The sequence below is a fragment of the Cimex lectularius genome, unplaced genomic scaffold (genome assembly GCF_000648675.2).
Source record: "Cimex lectularius strain Harlan isolate CLEC.00 unplaced genomic scaffold, Clec_2.1 scaffold68, whole genome shotgun sequence".
Lineage (NCBI taxonomy): Eukaryota > Metazoa > Arthropoda > Insecta > Hemiptera > Cimicidae > Cimex > Cimex lectularius.
This window is the reverse complement of record NW_019392732.1, coordinates 1,856,867-1,874,894: the sequence shown is the minus strand read 5'-3', so window position 1 is coordinate 1,874,894 and position 18,028 is coordinate 1,856,867. Positions and strand designations below refer to the sequence as shown.

General features: G+C 33.7%; 4 protein-coding genes across 6 annotated transcripts; 2 read left to right on the top strand and 2 right to left on the bottom strand.

The window, feature by feature from the left end:
- Positions 1–438: 438 nt before the first annotated feature.
- Positions 439–4,086, bottom strand: LOC106661623 (aryl-hydrocarbon-interacting protein-like 1). Its single transcript, XM_014385151.2, has 6 exons — positions 3,827–4,086; positions 1,501–1,680; positions 1,286–1,448; positions 1,033–1,219; positions 740–882; positions 439–678 (listed from the first exon to the last, which is right to left on the bottom strand). The coding sequence occupies exons 1-6, from the start codon at positions 3,911–3,913 to the stop codon at positions 476–478; spliced, it is 963 nt and encodes a 320-aa protein (XP_014240637.1). The 5' UTR covers positions 3,914–4,086; the 3' UTR covers positions 439–475.
- A 2,326-nt stretch (positions 4,087–6,412) lies between these two features.
- Positions 6,413–9,561, bottom strand: LOC106661637 (cytoplasmic tRNA 2-thiolation protein 1). The gene is made up of 6 exons (XM_014385169.2): positions 9,374–9,561; positions 7,696–7,927; positions 7,472–7,590; positions 7,209–7,397; positions 6,942–7,146; positions 6,413–6,704 (listed from the first exon to the last, which is right to left on the bottom strand). The coding sequence occupies exons 1-6, from the start codon at positions 9,419–9,421 to the stop codon at positions 6,496–6,498; spliced, it is 1,002 nt and encodes a 333-aa protein (XP_014240655.1). The 5' UTR covers positions 9,422–9,561; the 3' UTR covers positions 6,413–6,495.
- A 1,667-nt stretch (positions 9,562–11,228) lies between these two features.
- LOC106661610 (transforming growth factor beta-1-induced transcript 1 protein-like) lies at positions 11,229–12,639 on the top strand. Of its 2 annotated transcripts, none has more exons than XM_014385128.1 (6): positions 11,229–11,344; positions 11,448–11,524; positions 11,768–11,818; positions 11,951–12,121; positions 12,176–12,412; positions 12,471–12,639. In XM_014385128.1, the coding sequence occupies exons 2-6, from the start codon at positions 11,522–11,524 to the stop codon at positions 12,600–12,602; spliced, it is 594 nt and encodes a 197-aa protein (XP_014240614.1). In that variant the 5' UTR covers positions 11,229–11,344; positions 11,448–11,521; the 3' UTR covers positions 12,603–12,639. The 2 variants fall into 2 exon arrangements, with proteins under 2 accessions (XP_014240614.1, XP_014240615.1); XM_014385129.1 differs by having other exon boundaries at positions 11,243–11,344; positions 11,433–11,524.
- A 387-nt stretch (positions 12,640–13,026) lies between these two features.
- LOC106661611 (transforming growth factor beta-1-induced transcript 1 protein-like) lies at positions 13,027–17,348 on the top strand. Of its 2 annotated transcripts, none has more exons than XM_014385130.1 (6): positions 13,027–13,399; positions 15,117–15,190; positions 16,561–16,617; positions 16,675–16,848; positions 16,921–17,160; positions 17,224–17,348. In XM_014385130.1, the coding sequence occupies exons 2-6, from the start codon at positions 15,188–15,190 to the stop codon at positions 17,302–17,304; spliced, it is 555 nt and encodes a 184-aa protein (XP_014240616.1). In that variant the 5' UTR covers positions 13,027–13,399; positions 15,117–15,187; the 3' UTR covers positions 17,305–17,348. The 2 variants fall into 2 exon arrangements, with proteins under 2 accessions (XP_014240616.1, XP_024082664.1); XM_024226896.1 differs by lacking the exon at positions 13,027–13,399 and adding an exon at positions 14,760–14,840.
- Positions 17,349–18,028: the final 680 nt, after the last annotated feature.

Below are 18,028 nucleotides of genomic sequence, written 5' to 3'. Positions count from 1 at the left end.
ACAAATGTACAATAAATTCATTTAATTTTTTTAATAAATATTCTTATTTACATTTATACTGTTACAAGGAAGAAACACATTTTTAAACTGCTAAAATTTCAGACAAAAACAAATGTACACACAAATAAATTGAGAACTGTGGTGATTAGTGACCGTTAATCGATATTTATTTAGAAATCGTGAGATGCGATCTGGTGTGATGTAGAGGCACTCTTGACACAATTACACAGAAGACAAACACTTTGAGCCCTGAAGATGATCTCAATAAAGATCAAAACGTTGGCACGATAAAGAAAATGTTTTTCTGAAACCTACATCACACCAGACCGCATCTCACGATTTCTAAATAAATAAATTGAGAACTACCATATTCTACTTTTCAATTTTTTTTTTAATTTACATTTTTTTTAAACTTAATAAGATCACAAATAGACTATAACAAGACAAATTATTTTATTGAAAAAAAAATTTAATTTTAAAACAATTTCCCTTGGAGTTTTTCTTTCATTACACTCTCCCTTTCGCGGTTTTGTATTTCAATCGCTTTCAGCTGGTTGGTAATATCCTTTTCAAGGGATGGGTCGAGCCGTAAAGCTTTCGTCAGGTCATCCTTGGCCTCTTTGCCATTCCACACTGCTGCATGTGCTTTGCCCCTTCGATAAAGAGCTTTCACATTGTCTTTAAAATAAAATAAAAGAACCATTTTTTCCCTTGTTTTTAAAGTAATTATTCTGCATACCTGGTTCGAATTCTAAAACAGAACTGCAGTGTTCAATGACTTCATAGTATTCCTTCAGTACGAGTTTGCATTGGGCAAAATTTAGAAGAAGGGGGAGTTTCTGTTTGTTCAATTCGTTCCATTCGCTTGCCCTGGGCTTCTCACTGAATCAACAGTCAAATATCTTAGATCATTTGTTTTAAATTAATTTAAGATTTCATTTGATCTTTTTTCATTTTACCATAGTTTTAATTCATTATTTGTTGCTTAAATTAGGTTTATTGTTTTTAAAAAGTTGCTGAGATTCACAATACCTAAGCATTAGTTGTTCGAGGAAGCCAATCGCTCTTGAATACTTTTCAGCAGCCTTTTCATACTGTTTGCTTTTATAAAGACTGTTGCCTTCTTCCCTCAGTTTCGGAATTTGCAGGATCCTGTCCTCCTCGTTGAGCTGCCACGTCTCGTGTTCGTATTCGTTGGAGTGTTCGACAGAGATGAGCTCTTCAGGGGAAAACAATGGCTTTATTTAATGAGCCGCACATCTGACTCTCAGGTAAAAAGTATTACCGATGATGAACTCAAGATCACAGGGGTTCTTCATCAATTCATCAAGATCATCGTATTCCAGGCCATGAAAAAAATGGCCGGTACAGTGCCTCGGACGCCTTTTATACGCCTCGTTTTTGCAGTCTCTGAGTGTCTTAGCGACCAGCGGATACGTGAGCACTAACTAGAAAATTTATTAATATGGTAATCAGGTAATTAATGATAAACGTAGTTACCGATTTGTCAACAACAAATGATGCCACTTCATTTACAGACATCTGTTTCACTATCGACTCCCACACCTCCAGTTTGAACTTTTTTCCAAGGACTAGAGTCATCGGCTGGCCATTCTTCCTGCTATCATCTATCACTGTCTTATTATCATCGCATTTCCTTGTTTGAAAGTGAAATGTGACCTAATGGCACAATAAATATTAGTTGTGTACTGACAAACACAAAAAATCAATTTTGAGCATTGGGCATAGCAATTAAAACTCCCTGATCAGCCTAATCCTTACAAAAATTGAAACTTAATTGAATGACTATTGCAAAAGGCTGAGATGAACAAACTCGTTTTTAATAATGTGACAAGAAAGGTAAGGAACCAGTGCAACATTAAAATCAAATAAATCAAAGAAAAATAATTAAAATGTGATCTTTGGCCTGCCAAGATCTAGTCCATGTGCTGAGGTCCCGTTGAACATAATACTTTGGGATAGCTTGAAAACTGAGAAGTGATGAACCTGTAGATTGGTCATTTCTGATCATTTTTCTGTTTAACCTAGCTGCTTAGATTTATCAGATGCAATTCACTTCTTGTCTGTCCCTTTATAAAACCCATCATGGATGCAATCCATCACCAAAGATAATGAGAAACCAAAAAAGCAAGGATACAAATACCAAAATGATTGGAAATGGCCAAACTGCAATAGTTGGGCACATCCCCTGTCCAGTCAACCTAGGAAGTTTGGTCTGGAAATATAAAACTCCAAAATTTGGAGGAAAGTGTGCTAATATAGTTACAAAAATCTAAAATAGAGGCAAGGGGGTCAGAAGAAAAAAAAAAGAAAGCATATCTTACAAGAATCCCTAGGCAAGGTCCTTTCAGTTTTTCAAGCTGAGGTTCTTCAGATTCTTCTTCAGATACAGGAAATTACATATAAAAATGAATAAGACAGATGTTCATATACATTTAGATCCAAATCTGGTACCATGTCAGGGAATGTTGAAGAAACAATTGAAATGACTGTTTATCTTTGCAGCTTTGGTCAGGCACATTTCGGCTAAACCCCTTCATGGCTACAACCCACCATCAAAGGTCCCTTACAAGACCCCCCCCCTTTATTACAAAGTACAACCCTATCAGAGACAAGGAATCTGAGTATGAGTAAAAACCAAAACAAAATCGAGCACCATTATATAAGAAAATCCCTGTCTTGCAAGCTGAGGTTCATGCAACTGAACTTTAAGCACAGAAAATGCACATAAAAACAAAGCAGACAGGTGTTCATATACATTAATCCGAGTCTGGTTGAATATCAGGGAATGTTTACAGATTTGCAAAATACAACTTTCTCCATGTCACAATGAAACAATTCAAACGTCTGCCTATCCTAGCTGTTTGATCTGCCAGACACATTTCAGCTCCTCTTCATGTTCAATGGTAGGCTTTCCCATTATAAACCCCTTCATGGCTACAACCCACCACCAAAGCTAACTAGGAATCAAAATGGCGAGGATACGCAGACCAAAATCATAGGAAATGACCAAGCTAAATTTATTTGCGTTATACCATATATGGGAGTCATCCCGTGTTCAGCTTGCTTTTTGCTGATCTTAGAAAATTTGATGTAGAAAAAATAACAATACAAAATAGAGACAAGGAGTCAGAGCATGTGTAAAAATCAAAATAGAAGCAAGCACATAATACAAGAAAAAACCCTAGGCAGGATCTTTTCAGTCTTCCAAGCTGAGAATGCATCTGAACTTTATGCAGGAAATAAACAAATTTGAAGCAGACAGGTTTTCATATATATTTAGCTCCAGGTCTGGTGCAGAAGACACATAAGAGAATCATATTATCGTATATATCATATTAATAAATATAACTTTCAGACTTTGCTTAGGTATAAATTGAATTGTTCCCTGTGGCTGTTGATACCTGATACTGCCTGGAATAGTTTGGGCTTCATTTTGCAACTTTTCTTCACATATATAATACTTTACGCTTGATTCCCTTCAATCATCCTCGTCAATTTTTACCGGTTTGTTAATATTGTAATCTTGAAAAATTGGCCAGGATGATCGAGATATCAAGCAGTTTTATGGCCTCCATCACCTCGCTGACTTAAATTTTTCAGATATATCTTTTACGGTAGTACGGTTTATTTGATTATTTTATTTACATTATCATTATAAGAATATTAATGTTTAATAGAAGAGTATATGGTTGGATTTGCAGTGTAAAGTCTCTTGAGTGGCTCATAGAAAAGGCCATCACATTGCATATACACAAATTGAATTTTTATTTAGGTTTTACATGAGGAAATTTAATATTTTTACCCTGTCTCCATCGTTTAGCGGTGTGTAAGTTGTTCCCGCGTGCAAAACCGTTTTCTTTATTTTATGCTGGTCTCCCATTTTGCCCATATCCTTCAATAATCTCGCATTTTGATAGACAAATAATTGCGTTTATACAAAAAGAGAAAACTTTTCGTTGAAAATAAAAATAAAAAGTTATAACAGCTACAGATGAGTTTACAAACAGAATATAATGTTACAAAGAGGTCAGTATGTGAGATAGTAGTGAGAAGGTAGACCTGTGATCACTGAGCACTCAAACGGCGAATTTTACAAATTTTAGTTCAAATTTAAACCAAAAACCCTTCCATCAAAGAAAACCCCCTATTTAGAAAAAATAAAAAATAAAGACAATAATATTCATAAACAAAATTATGATATACCATGAAAAAAGTACATAACCATTCTTTGCAATTTAAAATAATGTTCCTTCTGAAACATACTCAGAACCGTTGGGAAAATACATGAGTATCTTCCAGCTGAAGTCTAATCAATTGAGAGATGTATGCAGTTCAACCTGAACAATAATTACAAAAACATAGCTTTATCATTGTCAGATAGCCAGGCAGCCACCAGAGCACTAAGTAAAAGATGGTGCTGAATTACAAAACTAAATTAAAAAATTAGGCATGCAAACTAAAGTTAGGTCATGTAGGGGCAGAGCAGATGCCCTTGCAAGAAAAGGTGGTATAATACCAGTAGGAAATTTAAAAAAGATTACACTGGCAAAAAAATCCTCATAAGATCTGATAGCCAAGCAGCCATTAAAGCACTAGCATGTAAAAGAATTACATCAAAATTAGTCAGTGAATGCATCCAAAATCTCCAAAACCTCGGGAAACACAACAACCTGATGATATCTTGGGTGTCAGGGTACAGAAGAATTTTGGGTAATGAGAAAGCAGACAGACTGGCCAGAGGAGGATCCATACACCAGTATATATAGGCCCTGAACCTATACTTGGGATAACAAAAACAAATATAGAATCCTCCATCGCAGAATGGATCCAAACAAAACAAAAGGAGAAGTGGATAAACTCTAGCGGTGCCCCCCCTCACCAAGACTGGCAAAATCACTGCTGCAACGTGAGAGGGCTAAACAGAGGAGTGATAGGACTACTAACCGGTCACTGGCATCTGAGAAAACATCTACACAACATGGGCACATACAACTTTGATCCCATCTGCAGATTATGTAATGAGGAGGAGGAAAGAGCCACCCATATCATCTTCGAATGTTAAGCAACAGCTCAATGGAGATTTAATCTAACTTACAAAAAAAACTCAAGGAATGAAATTGTAGCAGAGACAGTCAATGACCTGATACTTCTAAGGAGAAGGATAGTCTATTGCACTGAACTAAGGAACTAGGAAGGTACAATAAGCCAGTAGGCTGCAGTGCCTGGGGAGTACAAACCCCGCTTCCTAATATCCTTATCACCATACCATACACCAGTAGATCCTGTGCTCTCTGAGGCATAGGATTCACACTATCAATGAGTGTCTTAGACAAGATGAAAATGAGGAAACTGTAGATTTGACGCATTGAACACAGACAATCCTCAAAAAGAAGGAAAGAAACAACAGAATGCATCAAATGAAACAGGAACAAACGTCAAATCCTAGCATGATTCTTAACAGATCACTGCAGACTGATTTGAGGAAGATTCTGCAAGGAAGCAGAAGAAACACATACTAATAAATTGCTTGGAGAAGAAAGTGCTTTGCAGTATAGAATAAGTACAGCACAGGGGAACAAAGGGTTTAGTATACAGCATGAATATTACATATCTATCCTTTTGAACCTCAGAGTTCCATCTTTCTACAGACAGCCAAAGTAATCCAAAAGCTTATTAAGTCCTTGCTTTTTTTTTTTTTTTTTTTTTAATCCCTACTTAAAACAGTAGTTGGCACACTGCTGTACATGGTAATCAAACGACCAACAGCAATTCTATACTGGCTGTGAAGTACGGGGTGCAACATCAAGTAGCAGAATAAAAAGGGTTCAAGCATTGCAAAACAAAATAATAATTATCACTAATGCTGACTGGTTCGACCAAAACACCCAACTACACAAACAACTCAAATGGACACAATTAATGAGCCAATATGTTGTTGATTTAAGAACATCCATTGAAAAATCCCAGGAGTTTCAGGTGTAACCCACTACAACCTGGGGGAGGACTAGCCTGTAGACTAAAATGCTACAGTACATTGTGCCGTGATTTAAAAATTTCAACAAAAAATTGTTCTGTGTTAGATATGGTATTGTATTAAAGAACTAAATATGTATGTATATATGTGAATATTACTTGAGTTAATTATTAGTTATAAATGAGTAACATATTTATTTGGTGTATTAGTTCTGTGAAACAAAGGAATAACAACATTGAATGACAAATTCAACCAAAAAGTGAATGATTAATGTAAAAATAATATAAATTATTGAAACATAAATAAATAAAATTATAAAACTGAAAAAAAAACTTATTTAGTAGTAAATTAATTACATAAAAACACATTTATCCTATTTATGAACAAGAAGCACAAAAGGAAAAAAGATAATTAAAATATATTAAAATTAGTTAAACTTTATTTACACCATTATAAACAATATTTTCCTAAAACATCATGTTTATCACAGAGGACTTTTAAAAGTCTATCGCCACCCTTTCAGTCACAGTTTTGATCAATTCTTGAGCTTTGCTGGTTTTTCCGATTCCGAGTTTTGGCCGGCCTTTGTTGAGCCCTTCGAGGAGGGTGCAAGCTTTGCACAGTTTCTGACTCGATACGAACCCACACTGGATGCATGTGCCGCGTTTCTGGACGCCCATGCCTTTTTTTACCATGAGCTGTTCACCTGTGATGAAAAAATATGATTAAGTGATGTTTTTTGAACTGCTGGCTGCATGTTTTAAAAATAATTAACAAATAAACTCAATAAAATATGAAGCTTAATACTATTTGAAAATAATTAGGTATTTATTATAACTTTCATCTTCAGCCAGACAAGAAAAGCCAGTGGAACAACCTATACATCTGCCATCTCACAGATTTTAATAAAATGTTTAAATTGATAACATTTGAATTTACAAACCTGAGTGTATAATGTCGATTATTGCGGAGGGACGAATTTTTTCCAGATCTTTCAAAAAAGCCCTTGCATGCCCTCTGTAAGCATTTGGTGCGTAGATGCACTCGGTCGAAAAATAAACTAGCTTCTTAAAGTATGCATACATTACGATTTCTTTTTCGTAAGCATATTTTAAAGGTTTAACTCTAGGAATGGAGTCATCACTTTCCTTTAGAAAACAAAGAAAATGTTTAATATTTGCATTGATGATATTATATCGACTATACTCACTGTAACGACAGCAGTACATCTTTGAAGTCTAGCTATATCCCCTCGTAGTATGTTCATAAGGACAGTCTCGGCTATATCATCAGCATTATGACCTGTCGCTACTGAGTCGACCTTCAACAAATTGGCTCCTCTGTCCAACGCCTGCCGCCGGAATACACCGCAGAAAGTACAGTTGTTTTTCTTTCCTATCTTAAAACAATTGAAATTTTACATTTGGCTGTTTAAATAATATAGATTCAAGAGAATAAGAGTTCAGAACAGACTTGAGAAACGATCTCATCCATTGTCCACCCGTAGAGGTCTTTGTAGTCGAGTATTTTCAACTTCATTTGATAATCATCACGATTCTGTTGAACTGTCTTAAGACTATCATCCCTATAACCTGCAATTATTATATTGCTTTATTTCACAAAGATGTTTTTTTATGCATGCAGTGTAATTTTTTGTATAAGTTTGTACTGTTTTCTTTCTTTTTTTCTTTTTTTACCTGTTATTCCTTCATCAATGGAAAGAAGGACCAGCTCAAGGCCGTAATCATACTTCTCGTTAAGGGTCTTGAGAACGTGTGCAAGTACGGTTGAGTCCTTTCCGCCTGAAGCGGCCACCGCAACGACATCGCCTCTTTTAAACAGGCGGCCCTTTATTATGGTGTGATGCACCTCAGTCTCAAATGCCCAGAAAAAGCATTCTTTGCACAGGGCGTCCCCTGTTTTCGGGCGCTGAAGAAAAACAAAAAAACTGTTATATTGCACTGCAAAAAATGAATTTGCTCTATTTAAAATTTTACTTAGCAAGAAAGTGAACCAGTAATTCAAAAAATCATATCAAACACTTACTGTAATATTATAATCAAAATTATGTCATTCTATTAATAATACAATCATAAAAATTTGAGTTTCTTGTCCGAGTCAATGCTTTATCTTTTATACATTAAGTACGATAATACACACAAAAGAAAAAATTCACCAAAACACTGGAAAATCATTTATTATCACAATTTATTGCCCAGTTTTGTCTTAATAACACGTATTACCTCACCTGCCTGTGCGGAGGATCTTAAATATCCTAAGGATTGAGTAAACATGTGATCAGTTTTCGACTTGTAAAAGAGAATCCCATTCTACACAAGAACGGTTTGAAGCTGTTTAACACTTGTTGGAGGTGGGAAACGATGTCTAATCCATCTCTTTATCATGTCCCATAAGTGTTCTATGAGATTCATGCCAGGAAAACAAGCTGGCCAATTCATTGAGGTTCCCTACATCCTCCAAATATTGGGTGACAGCTGGAGCTACATGCGGTTGAGCATTATCATTTATCACCACAAAGCTGTCCCAATAAAAGAAGTGAATGGGACCACAGCTTCCAGAAGAACTTCCTCAATGGACCTTAGTGCTGTCAAATATCAATTCTGTATGATAATCAGTTTTTTATGGGTATATACACTCATCCCACCCCATACCATAACTGACTGTCTTTGAAAAGGATATGGCTCCTGAATGGCACATAAAGCTAAGCTTTCTCCAAGTCTTCTTCACATAAAGCAGCCCCATTGTTCAGGTCTGCAAGCAAGATGCTAGTTTATTTGCTTTATAATCAATGCCTCTCCCGTAGTAAAGAAATTGATACAGGATGTCTAGAGACTAGGCTTTTCTCACGAAACCTTCTGACAACCGTTTTGGAAATCACCCTTACATGGACCAGAGTCGACATTACCAAGGAAGACCTTAAATGAGTTCCGGAGAGCAGTAAATGCCATAAAAAGAATGTCTCTAGCAATCTTGCATCATCGTCGACCAATACCTTCTTTCGATCAAGACTTCCAGTGGCCCTAGATGTAGAACGCGGCACACCTTGAGTTACATTACAAGTGCTATGTCCATCATTGGCAAAAGCATCTGCCCAGGTGAAAACTTTCGACTTAATACCATGCTTTTAAGGAACAATAATTATTTTTTTACTCAAATGTATTGTTTCATCAAAGTAGACAATTAACTTCCTCGACAAGTTGGCTTTGGAAAGGATGAAATTGAACTGATTTTCTTTTTATTTATTTTATTATGAATGTACAAAGTAAAATAATTGATCGTTGTTAATTGTTATAGCATAAATAAGCAGATGTACCATAAATAGCATGAAGAATAAATTATAATTCAAAGATTTACCTTCATCAAGGCATTTTGGCCGCATCCTGAACTGCACAATGTCGGCATCACTATGACAGTTAAAAATAGTTCGAAAATAGAAAATATGACAATGCTGTCATGCTGATTAATGGTCTATGATGATAACCGACAGGCAAAAATCACCTCGCGTGTACAGATTCCAAACACGTGGTCAATGCTGCACAGCTCATAAAGTCACAACTGTCTAGCAAAATTCCCTGTCATCAATGACAATATAGAAAAAATATCAGATGCATTTAACAATCTTGATTTTTCAAATAATCAAGCTAATACAAAGTAGAATTAAATATAGGTAATAAGTAAATATATAAGAACACACAAATATAAGTGGATACAAAAAATATATATAACCATGACTAGTTACAATTTCCAAGTGGAATTTAAAGTTTTTTTTTAATTTTTGTACTTTTATCAATAAAAAAACTATGACAATGAAGTTGGCTTGTCTCTGAACTCTGTTGATTGGAAAATGAAAAGAGAATGAAATAATTGTTCCTATTGTAGGCTGCATTGAAAGTTTGAGCCTTTGAGCCTTGAGGGTTCTGGTGTTATGAGATGGAACTTTAAAGTCAATTTGAGGAGTTCTGGACAGTTTATCTGATTATTTAATAATTTATGGAAAGTTTTAACATCATTTGTCATGTTGGGTGTAATGATGGGTGTCATTGATTGTGTAAGTACGGTTGCTAGAATTATTACACCTTGAGAAGTTGGTGTGGAAAAATTTTTAAGTATTAAGATTTAGATTATTATTTAAACACCAAGAGCGAAGAGAATTTAAATTGTTTTGGAGGATTAAGTAGTCAAAAAAAGAAGAAACAGGTCTAAAGATTTTTAGATCATCAGCAAAAAGAAATAAATTATATCGTTAAGTAAATGTCAGAGTAAATGTCATTTATAAAACAACAAATAAAAGAGGCCCTAAGTGAGAGCTCTGAGGAACTCCTGAGCATCTGTAAATTTAAAAGAATTTGAAATCTATTTACTAGATAAGAGTGAAACAAGAAGAAAAGGATGTCATAAAAACCATATGCCTCCAATTTTGCAATCAAAATGTCATATGCTGCATTTTGTATAAGATTTTATTAAATACGAACACAACTTTACTGATAATTACCAACCAAAGTAAGACCTCCATGGTTGAGTGGTGCAGAAGAACCAATTGCTTCGGATACCATATCTGCAGAATCTACAGATGATACATATGTTTATGCACTTTTGTTAAACTTCTGTTGAGTTTTCATAATTCAAAAATTAGATTATAATTCTGTTTTCTTCTATTTTCTGAGATTTACATTGAGACCAGAGGGCATGGGACTATTATAATTCTGTGTGTTTGTGAAATATCCTTTTATTTTTTTCAATTTCACCAGGAGATTCCTAGATTGCCTGAGCATAATTAGAGATCACCAATGCTATATGCTTAAAACTAAACAGTTTGACCAATATAATTTGGTATTTTTGCAGCCTTTTTGGTCATGCAATAAAGATAATAAAATGGTGAAATACGGATCGATCTGTACCCCTTAAAAACATTGATTGTTAAACATGTTAAATTAATTCTAATGAACATAGTATAAAAAGATCCTATAATAATTAAGTGGAAGTAAGACCTGGAAGAAGAAGTCGTCTTTTCTTTACAAGGAAATTTAATTTTGTAAAAGGCTGATCAAAATTTATTCCTAAGGTTCTCTGTCTTGGTTTAGGGTTTTACCAACAGGTCTTACTATTTTCATGATTGAAGCTATTCATACAATACTATCCTAAGTATAGCCCGAAAACAAAAACTGCTGACATTAAATGCAAGATTCACCAGTAATCTTCAGTTAAAATTTAAAATAACATATGGTAAAAATGCATTACTTCATAAAGACACTCAAGGTTCAACCAGAAACACAAATTTTCAAATCAAGATGGTTTTCAAAGTCAATAGGCTTAGTACACTTAACAGTGAGTAATAAGCAATTTTCTTCAAGTTGATTAACTGCACTATTGTTTTCCTCGGGGGTTATTCCTATGCAGAATTAACTTAATTAAGGTCTATTTGTTTTAGATAATATTGTTGTCTACAATTAGTATATTTAAAAGTCCTACAACATACAGAAAGGCAGATCTTTACTATCCAACATGGTACGTAAAAGGTTTCTAATAGAAATTTCATTCAAATCTAAACAAATTTGTTCACTTAAACTACTACTTTGGCCTATCATTATTTATTAATTTATTAAAAATAGATCATTATATCTTTGAAAAGTCTTGTAGAATTGAACCAGGACAGGTTCATTGAACAAGGGTGGCAAATTTTCTTACTTAATAAATATTCTTAAGGTTATCAAATCAATTTTTTGTAAATGTTCACTTATTTTTTTTTAGAGTGAAAAGAAAATATGTGGGGGGTGTAATGCACCGATTGAAGGATGTAAGGTAAGTGGTGTATGCCAGTACATTGTAAAAAAAATAATAATAAAAAGTTACTGTTTACGTTCGGATCTATATTTGTGGTTACAGTTTGAATACAATCTGTTCTTCTTGCTGATACCAATTCTGTTGTTTTAGAGTTTTTCAGCTATGGGCCAGAATTGGCATCCTGAACATTTTATCTGTCAAAAATGCAAAAAGATGATCACTGATGATAGTTTTGCCGTTGAGCAAAATAGACCTTACTGTAATCCATGTTACTTGGTTCTATTTGGCAAAAAATGCAAACGCTGCGGTGAACTTATTGAAGTAAGATATTATTAAATGTTGTATCGCTCTGAATAATGGACGATGAATCTGTAGAAATCGAAAACTATCGCTGCACTCGGAGTTCATTGGCACCTTGAACATTTTACTTGTGAGTCTTGCAAGACTGAACTCAACCAGAAACAGTTTTTCGAGAAAGATGGAATGCCTTACTGCAAAGATTGCTACGAGAAGAAGTTCTGTCCGACTTGTAAAGGTTGCAAAAAGCCCATCAGCGACTTGATACTCTCTGCGCTGGACTCCAAATGGCACAAAGCATGCTTCAAATGCGCCGTAAGTCCATCTACTACCAAAGATTGTAACAGTCTACAAATGTTATTGACTTTTCCAGAAGTGCAAATCTTTAATCGGCACTTCAACATTTGGAGTAAGCCCAGAAGGAATGCCATTATGCGAAGCGTGTTTGAACCAAAAGAAAGAACCAGAACCGTCAAAGCCGAAAAAGAAAGAATCAGCTAAATAAGTTGTGAATTCATTAAAAAGACCCTTTTAACACTTGATTTTCAAATTTTTTGACACATTTTTAAACACAATTTTTCTTTTAATTTAAAACTTATTTTAAACATTTGTGTAAATGAATGGAATTATGGTTGTTAGTAAGAACACCTTTGGATCAACAAGGCAATGTTTGGTATTGTTTATTTATAACAATTGAACCTGAAATTTAAAAAAAAACAGTTTAATATTTTTAATTTCTACAATCTTCTACAGAAGATGATTTTTTTAATGTCTTGAAAATAATTGTACAAATTGACATTGCAAAAATTTGCTCTATATTTCAAAAAGTAAATTTTATTTCTTATATAAAAATTGACACAGCTTCACATTTTCATAACTAAAACAAGGAAAAATATACCCAGCTGTTTGTTTTTTTAATGTTAAAAACTTCCATTTGTCTCATAAAAATATCATTTAAAATAATGTTACTCATGTCACAGAGTGTAACATTGTCTTTTTAATAATCGTCATGTATTTAATTAGATCTAGAAAAAAATTAACTATTTACAGTCTGACAGTTTGTGTGAACATTGTTCATTTTCTAAAAACTCTCCATCGCAAACACTTAAGCCTGAACGCACGAATAGTTTGCCATTTTCAAAATAAAATATCAGTACACTTAAAAAACACATGATCAATTATTACTACTTACAGAAATGAAACTTCTTAACTAGACAAGAAAACTCGTACAACTACCACTAAACAACTTCCTGTTAACATATTAGGCATATTTTTAGTCCAGCGTCCAATGCTGTCTTCCAAGTAAGTATCAATTTGTTTCAATTTTTAAAATTTGTTTTACAATGTCACTTCACAACCCAGGTGGCATCCAAAGCAATCATAGAGGCAGGATCGACATACTGAACCATTACTATCTTGATAATTAAACATTAAACTAATTTATTATTATCGGTCATGATGGTTAGAAAGCAATATTTTGTCACATATCCTCTTGTTTTTCTCATTATAAAGAAAACAAATATAAAACTAGGAACAAGAAACAGATTAAAGCATTTACAAAAAAAAATCTTATGCTTAAATTTATTTACATATGATTTAAAAATTAATTTCATTTAGCTTTTGTTATGAAACTGTTTCTTAATTAATACCGATGTGTGGGGTAAATCATTTGCATTCAGTCCAGCATGAAATTGAATTTCAGCACATCCTTCATAATTTTCTGAAATCTTGATACATCTAGTATATATTTTTGTAACAACAGTATTTTTCACACTAACAAATTAATTACAAAGTCCTATATAAATAAATATATGTACCAATGACAAAACAGAAACTTATCTTGACAAACCAATTCACCAACAATAGGCAGAGTAACTCGAGAATAAATTTAGCCACTCATCATAACTGATCTAATAAAAGTCTAGATCAATTTCTTGTATACAACAATCAATTTTTAAACACCAAATTAAAGAAACTACAAAGAAATAAATGAATCATTTCACAACTATCACTTTTATTTGGAAGCTAGCCAAAACCTGTTAAGTGTATCAAATGAGACTTGTTCTCGTTTAATGTCTGTGTGCCTGCAAGTTTTAAAGGTCAATAAATAAAGTAATAAATTCAATGGTATATTAATTTGTATACTATTTGAAAAGAAGAAAACAAGGTTGTTCAATTTTACTGTTAAATATTTCAATAGAATTGCTGACAAAATAAATTGGTACAATATTTTTATTTAAACTTTTTAATATTTTGTCTGATATACCAGTTAACACAGAGTGTGTAATTTTGGTTTTTAAAAGAGAAATTTTTAAAAAATCGAATACCCAGTGGAAATGAGTCATAAATAAGCTCAGAATGGTCAAATATGATATCAAACCACGGAAAAAACTTTCCACTCCAATAGAAGATCTTCATTTGTAGACTTTGCATTGGGCATAGAAGGTTGACACTTGAATTCCTCATGACTGAGACAACTCTCCAAGCTTATCTTTGTGGTAAACGTTTAATTGTCACTCCAAACTGTCACCATGTTTTATCCAGGGACAACCTTTTTTTTTTCCACTTTAGACCAATTGTATGGATTTTAAACACTTAAAAGAAACAAAATTGTACCAAAAAACATAAAACAAATATAAATGCCCTGATAGGTGTGCCTATAGGTCAGTGTCAGGTGATGGTTTGGTCATGCTTGGCTCCGTTCTACCAAAATGAGCATCAGTTTGAAGGATCTGCATAAAAAGTATGCTTAAATCAGACTCTAAAGAACAATGTTGTTAAATTAATCTCTCCAGTCTTGGGGACCCTCACCTTGTTTTCTTCATGGGTGCTTTATCTAGACAAATGAGCTTAGGTCATTTTTAAATTTATTGTGTTATTTGTCTTTTAATCATTTGCTTTCATTTTACTGTTTGCAACTAGTAAAACAAATCGTTTCATTTTGATACCTTGAAGTTGACTAAAATTATTAATAATAAATTTGTTAAAGTCTAGATTCCTAAAGTTTGTTCCTTTTCAGTCTCCAGTGGAAAAAATGAACAGTGATGATACTGCAAAGCTGAAAGAAGCACCAATTTGAGAATAAACAAAATGGTACAAATGTTTATAAATAATTGTTGAGAACAAATGGAAAAACACTTTTGTAGACACATTCCATTTTAAAATTGTTTTTTAATTACTAATATAGTGGAATCTGGCTAATCTGAATGTCTGTTTATATCTGAACTGGTTTCGAGCTGCAAGGAGGCAATTTTTTTCTTTTTTCTTTTTTGAAAAGCTTTTTTTTGTATTTTCAGATAAATTATTAATTTAATTTGTTAATTTTCTTCTGATCATTCATCCGAAATTTGTGAGGTCTGGTGATGGACCTGCAGTTTTGTCCTTTCCCAACGTCTCAGTCTGTGTATTATTGCAGAAGCAAGGAGTAAAGAGGTCTGGTAGACACTCAACACACCGGAACAGGCTATATAAACACGCATATGTTGAAAAATAAGCGGGGAGTTTTGAAAAAGCAAGGCGAGGGTGATAGTGTAGTCTTTTCAGATCATTCTTGACTAGTGTATATCATTCTAATGTAGTCATAGGTCTTCCTATACTTGAAGTTTTAGTTTGTCAGATATCTTTCTGTTTCTCCTCATATTCAGTGGTGGATTTCTATAAAATTATTATTAAAAATCAAAAATAAGGAGGAGCTGAAACAGTTCCATCAAGCTAAAACTGCAAGGATAGGAAGACCAAATGATTACACTATCAAGCTCGATCTGCTTTTCAAAACTCCCTGCTTATTTTGCAATGCACACATGTGTACATCACCTGCTCCAGTGTGTCAAGGAAAAAGCGTAAAATAAATTTGTACAATTTACTAAATTTCAAGTTTCAATAATGATGAAGCAGTCTTACTTTGACTTTTTCCCACAGCCATCTACTATGCTTCAACACTTTTCGTACTTTCAAATTCAAAACTTTTAAACCTCAAATTCAAGTTTTGCTTTTGTTGCTTGATGAAGGTTAAAACAAAATTACATGGGGATTTCTCTTCTTTATATCACTTATTCTCCTTACTTTGCACCATCAGATTTTTCTTTTTCTTAATGAGAAAAACTGATGGTAATTGAGTAGCTGTATGAATGAAGAAGTTTTACAAAGGAAAATTGACACAAAAATTAAAAAAATTTGAGACAAATTCATAGTAAATTTGAATCATTCTTCTTTACAAATAATAAAAATAAAATTTTCTTTAAATATTTGTCCCTCCTTCCAATTTCCCATAATATCAAATAANAGTTTGAATAATTTCTAAAAAAATAGCTGAATAAAAATATATCGCGTTTAAGAATTTCTTGAATTTCGTTCCTTCCATATTATATTATTATATATATATATAATTGAACCAATTAATTTGGCTCTGATGGAGTTGCAAGAATAGTAATCTTGCAATTATTAATGTTATTTTTTTTCCTTAGAGTAAAGACAAAGTTGTGAAAAAATGTGCTCGTTGTGATAAGACAATTGAAGGAACAGTAAGTTCAAAATATTATCATTTAAAACCAGAAATCAATAGTCAATGTAATGTTTAGTGGCTAACTGCTTTGGGTAAAACATGGCACCCTGACCATTTTACCTGCGAGAAATGTAAAATACCAATAACGGAAAATCAATTCAAAGTCGCCGATCAAAAACCCTACTGCACAAATTGTTTTCTTGAAATGAATGGTAAAAGATGTAAAAAATGTGATGTGCTTATAGACGGGGTCGGTAAAAATACAAAATACAAAATAAAAATAGATTTAACACGATTATAAAATTAATTAAATTAATTGCAGTGCAAAGAGAAGTGTGTCATGGCTTTGGGTGCTCATTGGCACAGTGAACACTTTTCGTGCGAATCTTGCCAAAAGACTCTCGAGAAGATGCCATTTTTTGAAAAGAACAATGAGCCATACTGTAAACAATGCTACGAACATCTTTTCTGCCCAAAATGCAAAGGATGCAAGAAGCCGATCAGTGATACAATCCTAACGGCATTAGACTCCCAGTGGCATCAAAATTGCTTCAAATGCAGTGTAAGTCACTTTAAAATGCCTTTATATTCATAATTACAATTTTGAATTTACTACGCTTTCCAGAAATGCAAGCAACCTATAGGAAATGGCTCATTCGGTATAAATTCTGAGGGACAACCATTATGTGAAGCATGTTTGAAGTGAAAATTTTTTCATCGTCTCAAATACAAATTTTATTTTATTTTTTATCTATTCTATTCACATCAGTAATATTTAAACAAAATAATAAATACTTCTTGTGAATAAATTTAAATAAGAGCTTAGATCAGATTAAATTGTTTACTAATTACTGATTTATAGGATGTTCAATGAGTTCAGCTTATTACTTCTTACAGTCCACCAGCAATTCCAGCTTTTATAATTTACAATGAATTACTGGTCCTCGAGCATCACCCACTCCGGGTGTTGGTAGACCAGGGTCAGACTCAGTCAGCCTTGCTACACCAACTGTCATAAACCATAGCCCAGGACAGTGAAGGCTTTGGCAAAAGTCGCTTTCACCACCGCACCCACCAGCATACCCATCGTCTGGGAGACATCCTGGAAATACCATGGCATTATGTCTTATCCGTCCAGCCGCCGAGGTTGGGCTCCAGGACTATCAAAAACTAAGTCATTTCAGCCCAACACAATCAGTTCCTAAATCCAAACCCATTCTCACTCATTCTTTCTAATTTACATACCATTCACCTCTCACACTACACACTAGTAGCATTCATGCCAATATATAACTTCACTCTCAAAACACACTAGGAACACACTTGGGACATTGTACAAGCACTTTATACAATAATGTTTCCAAGAATCGGAACAGGGGCTCAGATAATTGCTGCTGTGCTCAAGCACAGTTCTCATATCAGGTTCCTAA

Excerpts from the sequence above, each read along its gene's own strand:
- LOC106661623 (XM_014385151.2), bottom strand. The coding sequence starts at position 3,913 with ATGGGCAAAATGGGAGACCAGCATAAAATAAAGAAAACGGTTTTGCAC. Across the intron at positions 1,681-3,826 it reads CGCTAAACGATGGAGACAGG|GTCACATTTCACTTTCAAAC; the intron begins GTAAAAATATTA and ends TTGTGCCATTAG. Across the intron at positions 679-739 it reads TGTTTTAGAATTCGAACCAG|ACAATGTGAAAGCTCTTTAT; the intron begins GTATGCAGAATA and ends TTTATTTTAAAG.
- LOC106661637 (XM_014385169.2), bottom strand. The coding sequence starts at position 9,421 with ATGCCGACATTGTGCAGTTCAGGATGCGGCCAAAATGCCTTGATGAAG. Across the intron at positions 7,398-7,471 it reads TGGATGAGATCGTTTCTCAA|ATAGGAAAGAAAAACAACTG; the intron begins GTCTGTTCTGAA and ends AATTGTTTTAAG. Across the intron at positions 7,147-7,208 it reads GATGTACTGCTGTCGTTACA|GAAAGTGATGACTCCATTCC; the intron begins GTGAGTATAGTC and ends TGTTTTCTAAAG.
- LOC106661610 (XM_014385128.1), top strand. Across the intron at positions 12,122-12,175 it reads GCTGCGGTGAACTTATTGAA|AAATCGAAAACTATCGCTGC; the intron begins GTAAGATATTAT and ends ATGAATCTGTAG. Across the intron at positions 12,413-12,470 it reads AAGCATGCTTCAAATGCGCC|AAGTGCAAATCTTTAATCGG; the intron begins GTAAGTCCATCT and ends TGACTTTTCCAG.
- LOC106661611 (XM_014385130.1), top strand. Across the intron at positions 16,618-16,674 it reads ATAAGACAATTGAAGGAACA|TGGCTAACTGCTTTGGGTAA; the intron begins GTAAGTTCAAAA and ends TGTAATGTTTAG. Across the intron at positions 17,161-17,223 it reads AAAATTGCTTCAAATGCAGT|AAATGCAAGCAACCTATAGG; the intron begins GTAAGTCACTTT and ends TACGCTTTCCAG.